General features: G+C 51.1%; 6 protein-coding genes across 6 annotated transcripts; 4 read left to right on the top strand and 2 right to left on the bottom strand.

The window, feature by feature from the left end:
• Positions 1-106: 106 nt before the first annotated feature.
• Positions 107-1145, bottom strand: CABS01_10103 (uncharacterized protein; the record flags this gene model as incomplete). Its single annotated transcript, XM_060543459.1, has 2 exons — positions 107-627; positions 719-1145. 2 exons carry the CDS (start codon positions 1143-1145, stop codon positions 107-109), a joined length of 948 nt encoding a protein of 315 aa, XP_060399640.1.
• Positions 1146-2115: 970 nt separating this feature from the next.
• Positions 2116-5226, top strand: CABS01_10104 (uncharacterized protein; the record flags this gene model as incomplete). Its single annotated transcript, XM_060543460.1, has 3 exons — positions 2116-2235; positions 2291-3591; positions 4341-5226. The coding sequence occupies 3 exons, from the start codon at positions 2116-2118 to the stop codon at positions 5224-5226; spliced, it is 2307 nt and encodes a 768-aa protein (XP_060399641.1).
• A 288-nt stretch (positions 5227-5514) lies between these two features.
• CABS01_10105 (major facilitator superfamily transporter) lies at positions 5515-8177 on the bottom strand (the record flags this gene model as incomplete). Its single annotated transcript, XM_060543461.1, has 17 exons — positions 5515-5539; positions 5591-5721; positions 5778-5851; positions 5904-5950; positions 6008-6079; positions 6131-6533; positions 6586-6702; positions 6763-6776; positions 6835-6925; positions 6985-7027; positions 7086-7128; positions 7183-7209; positions 7270-7380; positions 7434-7504; positions 7553-7660; positions 7711-7872; positions 7935-8177. 17 exons carry the CDS (start codon positions 8175-8177, stop codon positions 5515-5517), a joined length of 1782 nt encoding a protein of 593 aa, XP_060399642.1.
• Positions 8178-12782: 4605 nt separating this feature from the next.
• On the top strand, positions 12783-13562 carry CABS01_10106 (uncharacterized protein; the record flags this gene model as incomplete). Its single annotated transcript, XM_060543462.1, has 1 exon — positions 12783-13562. One exon carries the CDS (start codon positions 12783-12785, stop codon positions 13560-13562), a length of 780 nt encoding a protein of 259 aa, XP_060399643.1.
• Positions 13563-14515: 953 nt separating this feature from the next.
• On the top strand, positions 14516-15544 carry CABS01_10107 (uncharacterized protein; the record flags this gene model as incomplete). Its single annotated transcript, XM_060543463.1, has 1 exon — positions 14516-15544. One exon carries the CDS (start codon positions 14516-14518, stop codon positions 15542-15544), a length of 1029 nt encoding a protein of 342 aa, XP_060399644.1.
• Positions 15545-16959: 1415 nt separating this feature from the next.
• Positions 16960-18321, top strand: CABS01_10108 (UbiD family decarboxylase; the record flags this gene model as incomplete). Its single annotated transcript, XM_060543464.1, has 1 exon — positions 16960-18321. One exon carries the CDS (start codon positions 16960-16962, stop codon positions 18319-18321), a length of 1362 nt encoding a protein of 453 aa, XP_060399645.1.
• Between the last annotated feature and the right edge of the window lie 100 nt (positions 18322-18421).

The raw sequence follows: 18421 nt of genomic DNA on the forward strand, positions 1-18421 counted from the left end.
TGAGGCAATCATTACAAGTTTTGAGGTTTGGGAAGTCATGTCCAATTTTCGCCGTGAGTACAAACAGCCATTCCAATCATACAGTACACACATATGGTCCCTCCTTTCAGGAAGATCCGATGATTGACCAGACCGTGAAGCTGATCCAACAGCAAATAACATCCCATCCAACACTGCTAACCGCAGGATGCTCGTACAACGTTACAAGCGCAGTCTTGAGGCCCGCACCACTGTCAAAGGCCCCAAGTGTGGCTACGACCAGCACCCATATCATCGATGCAACTTTCCAGTGCCACGCTGGCTCGCCCAACATTGGCGCCGGCAAGATCCTATTCAGAAGCAACGGTACGAATGCCAGCAAGTGTGGACCAAGGAGCAAGGATAAGAACTTGGGGTGATTGATGGCGGAGGGGATCGACGTTGCCCACAACAGGGTAGCGAAGAGAATGACGGAATGAATAGAGAATGAAGACACAGTCTGGCCATATCGTTTGCCATCATTGGTTTTTCGTTCTGGGATTTCGCTGCAAAGTATTGCGAGGAAAGACAAATTTGCCGCAAAGGAGATAGCAACAACTTGACCAAGCAGTACGAATATCCAAGCGTGTGAGATACACCTTCTCTGAGCTAATGATGCACCTAGATTAGTATTGCTCTCGGGAGTTGCAATAAAAAGCTGACAGCTGGCCCGGATTTGACTAAGGTAGAATAAGCTCACCTTGAGCCGCAAGTATGGCGCTCCAGTTAGCGCAAAACCCAAATATTTGCAACGACCACCAGGCCCTCGGGCCAGTCTCAAGGGTTGACGCCCAAGCTTGCTTGAAGAGAGAGGTGTCGTACAGCCACTCGCCGAGCCTCAGTTCGGTGGAGTCGAGGCTAGCCATTGCTTGTGTCGTTACCCATTGGCCATATGACCACTCGAAGAAGCGAAACATGTGATACCAGGTTGTTGCGAGACTCAAGGCCGCGAGCGCGCTGAACACAACAAGAGCGCGACGGTGGGCTGGCGCAGCGACTGTCCCATTTCGCGAAAGCGAGGCGCGCCATTGATTGCGAATAATACCGATAGACTTTGCAGTGAGCCCGGCGGCTAGGACCATGTAGCCGGTGAATATAGCCAGCGGACGGACATTAGAGGCTGCCATTCTTTGCGACTATCTGCTGGTCGGAAACCAGTTCTTTGGAGCTCATCGGCTCAACAGAATAACCAGGCAACCCGAGGGTTGTATATGATGTCAATGAACATGAGTCTTCGCTTGCGAACTCCCCAAAGGAGCCATGACCGAGAATGCCGGGGACCATAAGAAAGTCAGTCGAGCTAGTTTAGCCAGGGTCATCATAGTGTGTGGGGTCGCCTGGGAAAACTCTAGAAGCCAAGCCAGATTGATCGAGTCGGTGCAACTTTCTGTCCGAACAGATGAGACCGTCTGATGGCACTAAGGAAGCACGTGCAAATTGACTTTTCGCTCTTCGAAGTCGTTGGGCTACGACGGGTCGTATACTCAGCAGGTAGCGCCGTCAAAGACAGTCTTTGGACGTTTGTCTCGTCGCAGATGAAAAGAGGGTAGCTCACATAGAACCGACTGCTGGCGCAAGTTGTGTCTCAAGGTTTCTCAAGCTCTGTCGGATCCCGAATAAATGGCTAACTGCTGCCATATTGTACCACAACGACAGGGATGAAGCCTCGTCGACGCCGGACGGTCGATCACCAAGTGGAATTGCCCCGACGGCGCTTCGACCTCGGCAGACACCCACCCATTCAAGGGTGCGTGATGTGACTATCCGGCACTTTTCTCAGGGATGGTACCCGCCGGAGGGGAGCTTCATTCCGGGGAGTAGCAGATTTCGAAGAGGCTACGGTGTGCATTGATGAAATTACGTACCCGGCGAGTGGTGTGAGTGTGCGGTGAGCTGAGAAATACCCTATCTCTCCGCAGTGGGTTTCCTGTCGCAAATTCGTGCGTGCCGACTCTGTTAAAGTTTCTTCGTCGAGTTTTGCATTCGCTGTGTCTTGATGCTGGAAACCAGTCGCCGCATTGGAGGAGAAGGATACTTACTCAGGGCATGTCAGCGCTGGCTCAAGGTCATAAGGCTCTCAGACTCACTCATCGCAACATGAGTCGACAGGCCCCTCTCCGAGTAGCTGTCGTCGGAACGGGATTGGCCGGGCTTAGCACCGCATATCTCTTGCAAAATGACGAACAACAACGATATGCAGTGACCTTATTTGAACAGGTGAATTGGATCCTAGATCGGAGTAGTGGGCGAATGCGTAGACTGACTGTTGTAGGCTGAGAGCCTGTCTTTCGACTCAGCATCGGTTGCAATTCGAGAGGAGAGCTCGGGCAGTATTGAGAGGATCGACCTTCCAATGCGCGCACTCGCCGGAGGATATTATCCCAACGTGATGCGCATGTATGACCACTTGGGCATCCCGTATCATCCCATCCGCTTCTTGTTCTCATTCGCCAAATCACTGCCTGCACGCAAGCCTGATACGATAGCATCGGGAAAGAACCAGGCAACTCTGGATGGCGCCAGCGGAGTGCCTGGCGAGTACTTTGTCCACGCATCCAATTTGCACCAAGTCCCACCTTGGCCGGGAAACCGCGGGATTTTGGCGCATTTCGTAGAGATACTGTGCCTGATCATATGCCAGTTCTGGTTCACAGTGGCATGCTTCATGGTGCACCCCTTGACTGAGGGGTCTGATGGGGGAGAGACATTTGGCGACTATCTGAGAAGGATATGGCTACCGCGACGGTATGCCACGCACTACCTTCTCCCACTCATGAGCAGCGTTTCGACGTGTACGCATGCTGAGCTTCTGGCGTTCCCTGCCAGTGACGTTGTCGAGTACAAGAAACGCTCGCATGGACAACAGCACTACACTGTCTGCGGCGGTGTCCACCAAGTTGAAGGAAGATTGGCAAAAGAAATGGAAGACGTCCGATTAGGAGCGTGTGTTGCAGAGGTGGCCTCAACGGCTGATGGAAGAGTGAGACTCCGCTGGCAGTCGACGGAGAACGCAGCTGGACAGATTTTGGATGACGTATTCGACCGGGTTATTCTCGCTGTGTCGCCGGATGTGGCTGGCAAGATCTACCAACCCCTACGCGACATTCTCGAGCCATTGCCAACAATCCGCGTGGAGAGCTCAGTTCTCCGTCCGATCGATGCAAGACCAAGCCAGTCGTTCACTCTCATGGAGGATGAAGGGAGACATCCGAAAGCTTGTTCACATCATCGTGGAAATGTCATGCCGCCCCAAGTTATCTGTCTCAGAACCGACTTTTCCGCAAAAGAAGCTGCGCGGACAGAGGCTTTACATACAATGCCTGGAGGAACAGTCGTGAGCACTTGCCCGCTTAACGTACAGGCCGATGCGAAGAGGGTACTGCGGACAGCAAGGTTTACGAGGACCTTGAGGACGTGTCAGAGTAGGGCAGTTATCCGAAAGATCATGGGTGAGGACAGGAATCTGGACAAGAAGAATGACCAGACCGCCGGCATGGGTGACTGGACCAATGGACAAGATAATGTGTGGTTAACCGGGGCGTGGTGCTGGGATGGAATGGTTCTACTTGAAGGGTGCGTTGTCTCTGCGATGAGAATCGCTGACGATTTTGGTGTTGCAGTCCCTTGGCGGCACGGCTAGTCAAGTGAAGGTACGCAATGAGAACAAAAACGTGTTTGAATAGAAGAAGTGAAGTTGAAATAAACGCAGTCCCTGTGAAGAAAAACAGCAAGGAGGGCTTTGTTGGTTTGTTGGAGTGACATCGGACCTCCGGCGCCGAATCCTGCCGCATCCTTCGCTGTTCCTGCCTACAGCTGGCGCCAAGTCTAGCTACACCTGGCAGCTTTCTCTGCAAATGTCTTCCCACGTCTCATTTTCCATTTAAGGTACCTTATTATTGAGCACTAGACCACAGACCTAACTTTCCTTCACCCTCATCTCACAAGCGGACATGGGTTCATTCTTATTCATACAATGACACTACCAATTGACGCCGTTCCTGACTTCTGGAAAGGTGTCTTACTAGGCGCGACTGGCTGCACATTTATAATCTTGATAGTCACCTTGGCATTTACTGTTACTTTTCTTCGGCGGAAAGACGTCTACGACAATGATCACTGGAAGCTGAACCTCAAAGTGCCGTTCACCACCATGTGGATGAACATGGGTTATTGGTTTGTCCGCCCTCATTTTACACCCTTCTTCGTAATCACTCCGATACCTGGCCTCCCTTTAGTTTACACTTGAACTGGATCATATCCATCGCATTTCATGATGTTCCTTGACTTAGTCAGAGCACGACTGACTTACCATTATGTTCCAGGACGAGTGCCGACAACCTACGCATTACAGATTTCGAGACAGCCTGTCGCAATTTGCTTTTGGAGGTGCTCAAAGAAGCTCAGATTTGTAAAGATGTAGTTCGGTCTTCGGCAATATCTATTCTAGACCTAGGTGTTGGCTGTGGTGACCAGTCCCTGGAGCTTGCACTACTAATTAACGAGCGAGGTGTGACCAGCTATCGATACATAGGGCTCACTCTCAACGAGTCCCAGTATCGATTGGCCTCAAATAGAGCCCAATTGCAGGCTCAAAAGCTCAAATCAGAAGATGGAAGTGTTGAGGTATTTTGCGCTGACGCTGCCAACCCCGACACCTGGGGCGCGCACGTAAAGTCTGCAATCAGATCTTTGAAGGAGGACAGCGCCGACCAACAACGATGGGTTCTAGCGCTTGACAGCCTGTACCACTTCTATCCCTCCAGAAAGCCAATCTTCAACTATGCCGCGCAGACACTCGATGCCTCGTTCATGGCCTTTGACTTGATACTGAGCGACGGAGCGTCTTTACGACAGAGGTTCCTCGTCAACCTCATTGGCCTGGCGATGGGTTGTCCTGCTGCTGCTTTTGTTACAGTGTCAGACTACAAGAAGCAGCTCCTTGACGCGGGTTATGATGAAGATGATATCCATTTCAAAGATATCACGGAACATGTCTTCTCTGGTCTCGTCAGTTATATCAACAGTCAGAGTGAAGCGTTACAGCCGTTTGGGATCTCAGCGGGGAAGTTCAAGGTTGCAGCAATGGTGTTTGACTGGTTCGCTGAGTCAAACGCAATGAGGGGAACAATTGTGATTGCGCGCAAGAGATCCAAAACCCAAGGAGAAGCATCGGATATGAAGGGAAGAGCAAAAGGAATCTCCATTTGAGAGCATCTTCAATATCAAAAGTATCGGTGTCTATATCATTGCGTACTTGTCTAAGTTCAATCATCACAGCCCGCCCTACTGCCATATTTACGACATCAATTCATTGACTGAAAGCTGAATTTTGGTCCATTCGCCAGGCTAGGACACCAAAGCTCTGAGAATCATTGAGCAGACAGAGTACTATGTGTTCATCCTGTCTTCATACACCATTCGAACAAAGAAGCAGCCACTAGACGACTCAAAATCCTGTAATACCATCTATCTTAGCACCTGAATCGATCGGATTGATCAGGTGGCGAATCGGAAGTCAAGACTATGAAGGATTAGTAAGAGGATGAGTTCACCAGGCGTCCATGTATCTCACCGTTTGTTGCCTTTATCCGTTGTGTTGGCACGGTAGTCGTGTTGCTGCTCTGGTGTCATAGCATCCCACTTCTTGGCTTTGCTGTTGTTCCTCCACCGATAGTAGAAGTAGGTAAAGGGGTATTGTACAACCTGCGAACATGTGAGCTATGAGATTCAATCTTGAGGTAGGATGATTGTCTACTTACACACATCCAAATACAAATGACCAATAGGCCCTTGTTGGCTTTGAAGTACCGAGGGGCATCACTTGGTTGATAGACTTGGCTAGTCAGCATCCTCTGTTATGTTGAGTCTGAAGGAGAGCTACTTACTATTTGCGCCGATCATACCACTGACTTGAACCCACATATTGTACAGGCTACAAGCATATTTTAAGTTATATTTCACATCACCTATATGAGAGTTATAGACTTACGATGCGGACACTGTTCTGTTCTGGACGGATCCGGCATTCCTACTTGTCCAGGCAACTTGAATAGGATGCGTGCTGGCAGAGATTAGCAATTAGAAAGGAAGAAGCGGAATCCTCCGCGCTTACTAAGGGAAGGATAACAAAACTGTTGCAATAGCAAAGTAAGCCCAGGGGCTTGGATTCGCGATTACAATCAGGGCGATGAAGCATGGCAATAACCATGCATCCTCAGCCATGGCGACGAAACTGCGATTGTTACAGAGCTCGCTAGCAGCCGTAATGGCCAACATGGTGATACTTGACCCGATGATCCACGGGATTGAGAGCAGGTTGGTCTGGATGACGTTGAACTTGAGGTCTCGGAGCGACAAAGTAAGGTACTGGTTGACAGGGTACTTCGGCAAGCCGAAGAGCAAGCCAAGAGCGTACAATGGCCACATGTCGTAATCCTTGGAGCATTCCCAGATCTGCTTGACGGACAGACCTTGTCGGTTGTACATGCCGCCTTTCTGGGGATCGTCGCGGATGACTAGCAGAGTTTATTAGCTTTGAAAAAGGTGTTACATTCCTGGGAGACGTACCGGAGTTGACAATGATCTTCTCCTCCTTCTCGTTGAAGTAACCCTTGGGGTTCCACCAACTCTTCGTCTTGGCAGGGCATTGAGGCATAAGGAAGAACGAGCACAGTCCGACACAGACTAGAGCGATATTGTTAGCGATGTAGCCGAAACATTGTGGAGCGAAATTTGTTGACTTACAAGTGAAAGCACCTCTGGTAACGTGATGTTAGTAACTTAACAGCGTCGCAAGATCATTAGGGGGGGGCTTACTCGACGAGGAACAACCAACGCCAGCCCTCGTATCCCAAAATGCCGCGCATCGAAACCAGACCGACAGCAGCGAATCCAACACCGATGTCAACTAGAAAAGCCTATCAGTCAGAGTTGAAAGGAGCTCGAGAGGAGTGTAGAATGACATACCTAGTTGCGAAGACATCCAAAACCAGGCCAGGCGAATCGGAAGCTGGAAACAGACATTAGGAGGGTGTTTTAGTGCAGAAGTCCGGGACGGGATTGCTGACTGAAGTGCCTGTGTACCAATAACTCAAGTAGAGGATAGTGTCCCTGCCAAGGAGTTAGTCAAAAGCTTGACTAGGCCTGTCAAGGGCCTAGACTTACGGGATGAAACCTCCTTGAAAGGTTGCGCTAGAAACCGGGTCGTAAGTACACGTAATTTAGTTTTTCAGCTGCAACAACCACACTTACATGAGGTATCTTGTCGCAAGAAAGGACGCTCGACCCTTTAGGAAGAATTGCGCTCCAGAGATGATAGAGAAGAGGCAAATCTGGATGGGAATCCACAGATCGGGTCCAATACTGCAAGGCTCAATCAGTACAAATTCACAATTTGGCAGGCAGGGACTACTGACCGCTTGGAAATCAACTGCGATGGAAGCTCGGCAACAAGAAAGCCAACCCGGGATATTGTTTGACCAAGGTTCTAAGTCGGGTTAGCGGGTATCAGAGGAGCCAGTCTCCTCTAACTCACGTAGTCGCCTCGCGTCAACCCGAGATCGTCAAGCATATTATCGGAAACGGCGTTGGAGATATTGTTCCGGTCGATGTTGAGGGCTGCGAACATGACACAAGCCCAGACCTGTGAGTGATCAGCTTGCGTTCTTCTTCGAGTTGTCGGGGTCATTGTACCATGATTTTCCAGTCGACTTTACGCCTAACAGCACGTTCCTCTCTCCATGTCCATCGGAAACTGGGATCAAAAGCAGTCCAGTTCTCCCATTGCGGGTGGATGTAGAGGCTCTTGTACTCCTCGACATTCTCGGAATCCCAAATACTCGGTTGCGTGGCAATCTGTTGAGCATATTAGACGCCACCGGGGTCTTTCGCAAGTTGATATGAGTCGATATACGCACCGCGTCGAGGTCGTACTCTTCTGCCTTCGGTCCTTTCCGAATCCTGAAAAAGCGGAGGATGGCATCGCCCATTGCCGCTTCCATGCGTTGAGTCTGCTGCGTTGCAAGCGCGGGCGCTGTCGGAGGCGCGGCATCGACAGTAACCTTATCGTCGACAGCGGATTTGGAACCCAGGCCGCCATGGTCAGACGACGTATCGGACCCGGCTGGTGACGGCTTCCCAACTGGATGTTGCGAGGACATCTTGTTCATCGTCAAAAGATAGAACAATGACGTACGGTGTCTGCACAAAGCGAAAGTTCAAACCAAAACCCAGCCCGCATGCAGGACAGACGAACCGTTCTATATAAGTGTGTCTTGATAAATCTCTTCCAGCAGGGGTTTCAACATGGACTGCATGCCGAGCGAACGGTTTACTCTCCAGCTAAGCTGTCATCAAACGTCGCCACAAGGCGTGACGAGCATTTGAGGGTGCTAATGGGTAGGAAAGGGGCATGCTTTCTCCAAATCTCGGTCTGATACCGAAGGGAGATCCACAGGTAGATGACGACAGGCTACCTATTCAGTAATGCTGACCCTCCTGCAGCAGCTTAAACGGTTGTATTCCGAGGAGATGCAGAAATTGTATGGGAAGTCCATATATGCCATGCTGTTAGTTGCGGCACTTGTCGTAGCTTGGTCAAGGGTAGCCACATTTTCTTTAGTTTTCCTTGGACTCCGCGTTAAAGCTAAGCCCTATGCCACCAGTTTGTAACCTCGTCACAACCTTCGATTGACTCCTGATGGGCATTCTTTTTTTCTGCCCACGAAAAGTTGTCATCGTGATTGAACTCCTACAGTCGACGTATCGCTACTGTGGGAAAGACAAGGAACATTTGATAACTGGGGCTGATGCAACTGTGTGGGTGTCTAGTGTGTCGCGTCAGCTTGCCTGCAGCTCGCGCAATTGATTCACCATCGTCGGAGTCGATGGCGTGCTACACGTGACCACCTCCCGTTGAAGAGACCTCAAACCTGTCCAATCATTTTGCAATTGACTGTCATTCGGGGAATCTGAGCTCCTACACTGACAGTTTCATTGTAAGAAACGCGTTGATCTCTTTGCCAAATCTTAACGTGGTGCTAGCTGCGCTTCTCCATTCTGCACACATCGCATTCTCCTGCCCCTAGTGAGATACTGACATCCTGTTATTTTCCTTGTCTCCGAAGAAACAGCCGTCGGCCTTGAATGGTATTAAGTTTCTACAGACTACGGATAAGGTGCCACGGTAGGGGCTCCAGGTTGCGACCGCACTCACGGCCAGATCTGATGTGTGCCTTGGCACTAGATTTCCGGGTGTGATTCTTCCTGAAATCTTGTCATCACCTGGCTGGGGACAACGGTTCCGGCTCTGAAAGCTGCAACTCTGTATTTCATAAGAAATCTATGCTTTCTGGCACTTGAGGTTTGTTTTCCAAGCATATTCTGAGGGGCCATGAGCACGGATTGCCTCCTACCTTAAGTAGCTCAAATTAGGTGATAACACCATGATGGTTCCCGCTCAACACGTCGACTCTATTCCTGGCTTCCCTAATACTACTATTGCTGCTACTACTGATGCTACCATTCTTTCTACTGTCTGCATATTCCACACGTATTACTCTATAGGAACCATGGGGCGATAAGGAAACCAATGATAATGGCTATGAGAAGGCAACTACTTAGTTGTGTGCCTCCTGATCTCTGACTCCGCGATGCCACACCATGGTCTAAACTAACTACTTACCTTACACCACGGAAGCCATGTGTCTCCACAATCTAAATTACCCATAATTCTGCTGAGAAACACTCATGGCGATTCTGAGAGTTCGAACAAGCCTTATTGATGCAACCTTTGTGCTGTTGCATATGTGTGTTGCCATGGTACGATGTCGGATCGAGGTAGCGAACCAACTTCGACACGTCCATTCTCCCTGTGAGGCTGAGTTGTCTTGCGTCAGTACTTTGATGATGCAAACTAATCCCTCAAAAGTACTGATCTCTTGTAAGCATGATGCGATTGGAATCAACTCCCCACTTATACGTCGCATAACAGAGTCTCCAATCGAACTGATGCAAAGAGTAGCCTCTTTTGCCAGAGACACTGGACATCATGAGGATACCTGTTGCATCGATGTGTTCCGAGCTGTTACAAGCGCAACACTGTGAACGAATGTGACGCCAAAGTTTACTTTGATAGCAGTCCGGCCTTTCTATACCTGCCTCCCTGGAACAGACACAACGCTCCCAGTCGAAAGGCGACATGAATTGGTGGGAACTGAAAGTAAGATGTGGAGAAAGGTATTCGTTGCCATATCGCTCCTCTACGGCATCTAGACCCTGCCGAATGAGGTCTTTTCTAACGAGCTGTCCGCTTTGTACATCTCATACCACCATAGTCCAGTGTAAACGCAAGAAGTGGTTGCTGGAGATAGATAGCGTTTGGGAGTGTTCCCGTCCTTTTGACTGGAAGGGCATTTGACAAACCTGACATGACAATCTTAGGCTCTTCGAGCCCTTCTGAGCGGGTGCTCTCTCTATCCATCTGAATATGCCAAGCAGGGACATGTATTGATGAGAGCATATCTGGATCTTTCTCTCCCAGCCCATACATATCGGGCGATCTTTGACAAGCTGATTCTCAGAGAATAGAGCCTTGCGGTGAATTCTTTTGTAATTGGTGCAAAACACGTGCCCCTTTTCCTGATAATCGTCAACTTTGGGACAAACCAGGGTGGTAGGTGTAGATTGACTCCTCAAGCAAACTTCGCAAACGGCATTCAGTTTTAACCTGTGTGCGATCTCTCGTTTATCTTTAGCAGAGGGATCATTCAACTACATTTCGACAATTGGCCTGAGTCCGCTTTGCAAATCGCCACAGCCCTTGAGTTTCTTTTGTCCATGCCGCAAATGATTGACTGAGTACTGATGGTCGGAAGCGATGTGAAATGGTCGACTTAATTCGTTTTCGAATTTTGAATGATTTTTAGGTAGCTCTACTGGCTTTTGAAGGCTAGAGAAACAAGCATGTTCGAATGCCGAGAAGAGCATGGAGCAACTTTGTCGCAGACAGAATATGTCGACGGGATCCAGACGTTCCATGACTAGCAGCTGTATCTTGAGTGGAATCTGATATACCAGGAATTCTTTCGCATTGATTCCGGCGTGCTTTTTTGTTGACTTTTGATCATAACCGGTGTAAATTTTGCCTCATCTGCAGGCTTTGCTGGCTTTCTGATAGGGTGTAATCGAATCGCCATTCTGTGTTGGCGATTGGCGGTATGGAGGCAATAAATTGAAAATGCTGACACACAGGGAAGATAGTCCTGTGATAAGATACTCCCAAAATTGACCCATTACGAATGGGGAAAAAAGCGATATGCCCGGATGTATAGAGATAAATGTGACAAGGCAATGAGGTGGTAAGCGAGCCGTGCTCGTGACGAAGATACAAACGCCGTTTTGAGAACCGGCGTGTGTACCAATTGATTAGGATATGGAGCTGGACGTACGACCCGAGTGGTAGTTGGGGCGAGGAAAGAGCGAAAGAGACAAGAGGTTGCAGAGAAACGGATGGTAAACATGGGGTGCATTATGCTAATCCTGGGGGCTTCAGTCTTTTCAAGGTGGAATGTCACGATAAGGTCTACTACCGGTAGGACCTTGTTGAAGGAGCGTAACATCAAACAATGAGCTGCTTAGTGACTTTGATTGTAGATGGATTTAGGTCGGTTGGCGGCTCCCGTGTTTCTGGCACCAACCTTTATGGTCGAACCTCATCACGTTCATAGGTACCTTATGTACTAGGTAGGCACCCCCAGTGAACCGGTGTGGTAATAAGGCGTAATTGCTGGCCGGCAATTACGGTTCCGTTTTTGTACGACAACCGGCGAGTTGCCCCCGCTTCAAATAGCTCTTCGTTATTACATACATACACAGAAAGTAGATCCTCTGCCATAACTACATGAACTTTCAAAACGTGTGACGACTCTTTCCTACTGCATGAATACTTACATGTATCCTTCTAATCCAATCAACGCCTTACAAGGATGCTGCGGGCAATCCACCACTAGCCTCTCACTGGAGGGTCGGATGCCTCAGAGATGAACCGTATTGTCGCTTTGGCGACCTCGTAAGTAGCCTAGGAGACGTTGATGGGCGCACGCAGAGACCCCTGCACAGCGGTGCTTGCCAGTTTCAATAGACTCTAAAGTCGCATGCGGAATGATTGTTGAGCTCATGGTAAGGTCACCGTAATGAAGTGAAAATGATTCAACATAAATCAGGTACGCATTGACCGCGAAACCATCTCTTGATACCATTTACAGGACATTATTGCCGCAATATCACATGTAAGTTGGAAGGGAGGACTTGGCGTAGTGAGAGTAGCCCCAAACGCCCATATGTATGTACTCCATCTGTTGCACCATCAATCACGAAGCCGATAGAGAAGATGCCAGGCCATCAGTCAGACTTTAGTCAAGCTACAGTCATGCTGTACCTTATGGCTGTAAATATCTGTAAAGGAGTTGAGCAGAGTGTATGTAACCCGAGCACTGACGAAAATGGCCCCTGGGAAGGATGATGTGCCCCGCGCTCTCAGTGCCCCGCAACGCGTTGGTAGCTTGATCGCGTCTTGCTGTGTGGCGTGGACGCGATTATCTCACCCCTCCTACTTAAGCCCCAATACGCTGAACCTTTCACATTGACAAGTCACCTGGCCTGTTGTACGCGCTGCGAACTACGTTGCTGTACCTTGAATTAAATACATCGATATTCTTCAATTTATTCAACAACATCTTGCAAGGCAATTTCCAAATGAATCCGCAATGAGTGGTCTAATAGAGAGCATTAAGGCCCACTGGAGTCGAGTACCCTGCGGCGGTTGTGGCAGCGTCTACCCCAAACTGTGTTTCTCCGTCAGAGATCAACGATGCGCCAATCGCAAAGAGGTGCTTACCATCGCTGCGGACTGCGAAGTGGCAATAGCTGAGAGAGAAAATATCAACGATCGGGTGGAAGCTTTCAAGCAGGACGAGGATCGTCTGCACGAGACGCTGGCCCGCGAGGACGTCTACATTAAGTCTCTTGAAGCCGCACTTGAGGAAGCGCGGAATCGCCGTAGGAAAACGCGTGAAGAACATAATACCCGCTGGGCCGACTTTACAAAAAACTTCGACGGCCACCGAGACACGATCAACAAGTCTAGTCATTTGGTTAATCGGTTGCATGAAGCCACGAGGAGGATGTATGCCCTTGACCCTAGACGCATCACGGACCACAGCCTAGAGGATCACGACCGTTCTGAAGAAAACAAGGAAAATATAGGACCTCAGCGGGAGGTTTGCAGTATCACTCCGCCGACCTACCTCGCAAGCGACGACATTCGGCCGAGTGAGGGTGAATGGACTTGCATGATGAGAGAAGGGACGACAAAGTATCATGCCGTCGCGAACTGGGTTTTGGCCACCCTCGATGCGCAACCTGAATTTGATCGGAGAGTTGGTGTCAGCGACAATGGCCAGACATTGTCATCGGCGAGGAGACCACGGAGACAAATGAGTTGTGGTCAACGCCATCGGTACCGACCGTACTACTCTCGAGGTTGACATTTGCTCCGGAGTAGCTGAGCTTCCTCCCCTTGGATGATGGCACATACACATCTAATACTAGCCTGACAGTTGGATCATTTTTATCAAGCTACCTGTGATATTGCCTCGCCGAATGCAAGGCTGTTCCTTGATGCGCCAGAGTCCGCTACCACTGGCGCTTTTCCGCCATTTGATGGACGCTAACCCTCGACAACAGACGAGAGCGTTGAGACGGAGATGTATGAAGGAAGGCAATTCCCGCTGATACGGTGCGCCCTAGTTAACGGTGCCCGGCCCTCTGGGCGATCACCCCACCAAACTTCCGGGCATCATGGTGGAGTTGAGTCCCCCGATGGAAAGACAGTACTGTAGGATACACGCGTCATCTTACCTATGATAACACGTAGAACCTGCGAATTGTCTTACACTCTCTGCTCTTAAGCCCTGCCTACCTACTACAGGAATGTGGCTTTGAATGTCTGAGTTTAAGCTGGTGCCAGCGATCAAGTGTGCCCCTGTGAAACTCTGGTAAGGGGATCCGTGCAATAACGCAGTTCAACGCGTCGTTGCTTGACGCGTCCGCGTCTCCGAGCACTAGGCCTTTAAACCCCCGCATCCACACGCTTCCACTTACACTGCTTTTTCTTGTCCAACACACTTTCGTAACGAATCCTCAGCGAGGTGTTTAAAGTGAGTGTATACTCAGGAGAGCAAATAAGACTCACTCGGACTCGGGTTACTCCATTCGTTAATACTACACAACTATCAAGAAAGTAAGGGCTACGGTGAGAAGGCCACTCAAGGTGAGAGGATCCGCTCCCGTGGAAAACCAACAGTGTGCTCACGCCTGCCAGATGCAACCCCTGTGGAAGTCAGAATACATCGGTGGCTTTGCAGAATGGGATCCGACGCCATGCAGAGGCTGCGGAAGAAGCGGCAATCACACCACCATCAAGCATAGAAATTGCGCAATGATGGAACTTGAATCCTCCGTCGCCGCGCGAGTTATGACCGATCGTGCTTGGGAACGACTGGAGCGTATTATCAAAAATGCAGAATACGTGATCGATGAGTTCGACGGGGAGTGCCAACTAGCAGATGCTGCCGTGCGTGAGATGGAAGATGCTATCAAGATGGCGGAGGAGATGGTAATTTCGCAAGCCGTCCTCGGCCCTCTGCGAAGGGCGTTGCGCAAGGCGGAGGAAACTCGCGACAGCGTTGTGCTCACGCGCATCAACCGAAAAAAGATGCTGGTGTCACTGTATAGACAGAGGATGGCAATGTGCGACTTGTTGAACGTGGCGGAGGTTCGCGAGGAACTGGCGATTGAGACGTACCTGGCGACCCGACCGACCAGCCGAGACACGAGACTGGAAGCGCCAGGAAGCGCTGCAGCACAAGCATCAGAACGGGCTAGGTGGTGGCAGCAGGAAGAGTTTGCCGATCCCGAAGAGCTCGAAGAGGATGAAGAGCAGCGATACCAGTACTTTCTAGATGACTGGAAATATCGTCGGGGGAAAAAAATCCGCGACCCTAAACTCGACTTTCTCCGCGATTGTATAAATTCACCATCCGTCGGCATTCCTCCAGGTTGTACACGTCGTGTCACAGTACAGGACGAAGAAGACAGTTGGGCTCAGACTCCCACTCAAGTGGCCTCTTCCACACCTGTTCACTCGATCAAGATAGAGGATGATGAAGAGCAGGAATTTGTCAGGCGTCCAACGCCACCATCTTCACCGCCCATGTCTTCATCACCCGAGACGATGTCGAGTCCCCGCAGACTGCTGTGGGGGCATACCAATGAAAGGGCGACACGACACAGCATGAAGCGCAAGGACAGCTCTCATCCGGCGTCTGATGATTCGATAGAAGAGGCGCTGGGCCGCGCATTCAGAAACATCGAGAAGTCCGAAAGTACTGGTGCTACTGCGGCAACGGGCCGGGCCCGACGAACTACGGGTGCTACTCGGCAGAAGCGGCGGGTCAGGCCGTACTAGAGTGAGACGCGGGTTGAGACCGTGAGACCCCCGAAACCCCGGGATGCCTGCGTGGAAGGGTTCTAGAATGGAAAGTTTGTACACTTGTGACACTTGTATTATAGCTATGAACAACTTTATGAAACAAAGACCAAGCTGACTCCGGGATATTGGATTAACAGAAACGGTTGGGAACTTGGAGATCGGCTCATCTCCTCCTTCTCCAACCCCTGACGCTCACAAGACCCTCAGAGGGGCGGTCCCATTCAGAAACTGGAGCTCCTTGTCAGGGGTCACAATGTAACCGAAAGTGAGAGTCATGAAAATCCCGCCGTATCCGTGTGCCACCTGAGCCGCTTTCCCCTATTTGGTAGCAATTTCGGTGGAGAACTGCAAAGAGAAAACCCAACGTTCAAAGTCAGTTTTTTCTTCAACCCATGTCTTTTTGCTTTTTTTTATGAAGAACATATCCGTCCATGGCTCCATGCCCCCATTCTCCTTTTCTTTGGCTGAGCAACGGCTGGAAACGAACCACTCCCCCGAAACTTGGATTTCTCATTGATGAGATCAGAGAAAGGATGAGCGAATCGGTATCAAAGCCATGCAATGGTGTGGAAACTTGCAGGAAGCTGCTGCAGCCAGGGTTTTCTTGCTCTTCCTGCCGGCAGGCATGGGTACCAGCACCAGGCTGTTGGAAACGAGTACTCCGTAGTTTCCTGGGGTTTGAGAGTTTGCTCGAGAGTTTCTCAGCACTGAGCACAACCATGATGCCATCGCGTGACATGTTTGTGAACGATCTTCAGCATAAACCAAGGTTTAGGGAGCTGCCAGACCTGCATCTGACGGCACAACTGACTCTTGACTCTTTATCCAACACCCAATGACGCATTACGTGTCTGCATACGAGAGTCCATACGTATCCTCATACGAACCTTGGGCCGTTCACCTGGGCACAAATGGAGTCGACTCAATATCGCTAACTCTTCCAAAAGATCCACATCCATCCCCCTGGACCTGGAGCAAAATGGGGTCCTCTGCAATGATGAAGAGGATCGTGACCCCCCGCCGCCCAGGTGCTTCCCATTAAGCTGTGAGAGAGAGGTGGTTTCTTTTCCTTCATTCCCGTTCACCTTAGGACCCTTTCCTGTCCGAATGTCCACCTTTGGACCCCTACCTACATCATCTACAGCCTCCTTTTGATATCCCCACCGGCGGGAAACAAGATCTTCGAACCACCAAAAGGTGAGACAAACCCCGTGCTTGATCGCAGCGGGAATCTGCCCATGGGGCACATTACTTAACAAATGCCTTCATTTGCGATCTCGATGAGTAAGGCTGAGTGAGCTGACATGGGGTTGAGTCAAGCGCGAACGTGTCCGTGACCTCGGAAAAGAGTGTACATTTCTGCTCTACTGGAGCAGTGACAGTCCAGCTAGATGGACCCGGACGTCTGCCGGAATTGCGGCCACAGTGGCAAGCACATTGACTTTGCGGACGCCCGATGCGCCATCACGGAGCGGGATGACGCCGAGCGCGACAAGCTCCAGGCCGACGCGGCCCTGGCCCGGGCCCGCGACATCTGCGAGACGTCGCTCTCGCTCATGAAGCGGCAAATGCAGGAGCTCGAGGACGCCAACGAGGCCATTGACGTACTGCGCGCCGCGCTGGCGGCCGCCGAGGACCGAAGGGAGCGCGTGCGGCGTGATCTCGGCACCCATGGCGACGTGTGCCTACTCGCGCGGTCGAACGTCGAGGCAGCGGAGGAGATGGCCATCTCGGCTGCCGGGCGGTACTTTGAGGCCGGAAGGGCTGTGACTGCGTTGGAGGATCGGGAGCAGTTGAGGAAGCAGTCGCCGAGTTTTCACGTCGAAGAGGCGCCGCCTTTGCCGGTGACTGTGCCTATGGAAGAGGATGACGATGCGGAGGAAGAAGCGAGGGAGAAGGAAGACCGGAGGTGGAAGAGGTCGAATGAGCGCTTTTGCAAGTGGTTACGGCAGTCTGAAGCGCAGCGGCAGATTATGAAGTCTTCGTGGACTAAGCTAAGGGTCGCGGAGAGGTTAGCTGGTGAGAGCGTCAACGTCGACGTTGATGTCGATGTCGACGTAGTTGACGAGGAGGAAGACGAGGAGACGGCTCGCCGGAAAAGGGTCCAGGCGTGGACTGCCGCACGGAGGCTGACAGACCAGCTTCCGCCAGAGGAGGACCCTACCATGGAGACGGAGTACCTTGAATCGGAGCCGACTGATTCCGCGGAGACCACGGAGGGATCTTCTGAGCCATTGGTGTTGGCGCCGGCACCGACGTCTGCTCCTACTCTCTCCGCTCACAAAACCGGCGTATCCAAGAGAGCGCCGGCGCTGAGGACAAGGGCAAAGACTGGCAGAGCTGCGACGACGGCGACTGCACCTGCGACGCAAGCGCCCCAGACTGTGCCGTCAAGTCCGATAAAAGGACGCAACCTACGGACTGCTCGAAGGGTGGAAAGCCAGACTCGCTCGGAACCGACGCGGCCGACAACAGCTACGACAACGGCGACGAAGAGGGTGAAGAGGGAGCCGAAGACAACATCTGCGGTCGTGATGGGGAAGACGGGGACTACCACTGCTCCTAGCTCAGATGGTGCCGCCGCTGGCCGGCCGGCTGCGCGGACACGGGCTCGGACTGGGAAGACCCCGGCAGCGCCTACGGTAGCGGCAGCGGAAACACCGGCGGCGACACGGCCTCAGAGGGCTACGAGAAGGAGGTCGGTGAGAGTTCAGCCATACCCTCAACCGGGTGCTCAGCCGAGATGGAAGTGAGGTGTTTTAATTGATGTGGCCATGATTGGATGGTCTAGTAGTTGTGTTGAAACTGTGAAGGCCTTGAGGAGGGGGCCGATGCCCTCCTCGTCCATACCCC

Source organism: Colletotrichum abscissum, assembly GCF_030869225.1.
Source record: "Colletotrichum abscissum strain IMI 504890 chromosome Unknown Scaffold_25.1, whole genome shotgun sequence".
In the NCBI taxonomy this organism is placed as follows: Eukaryota; Fungi; Ascomycota; class Sordariomycetes; order Glomerellales; family Glomerellaceae; genus Colletotrichum; species Colletotrichum abscissum.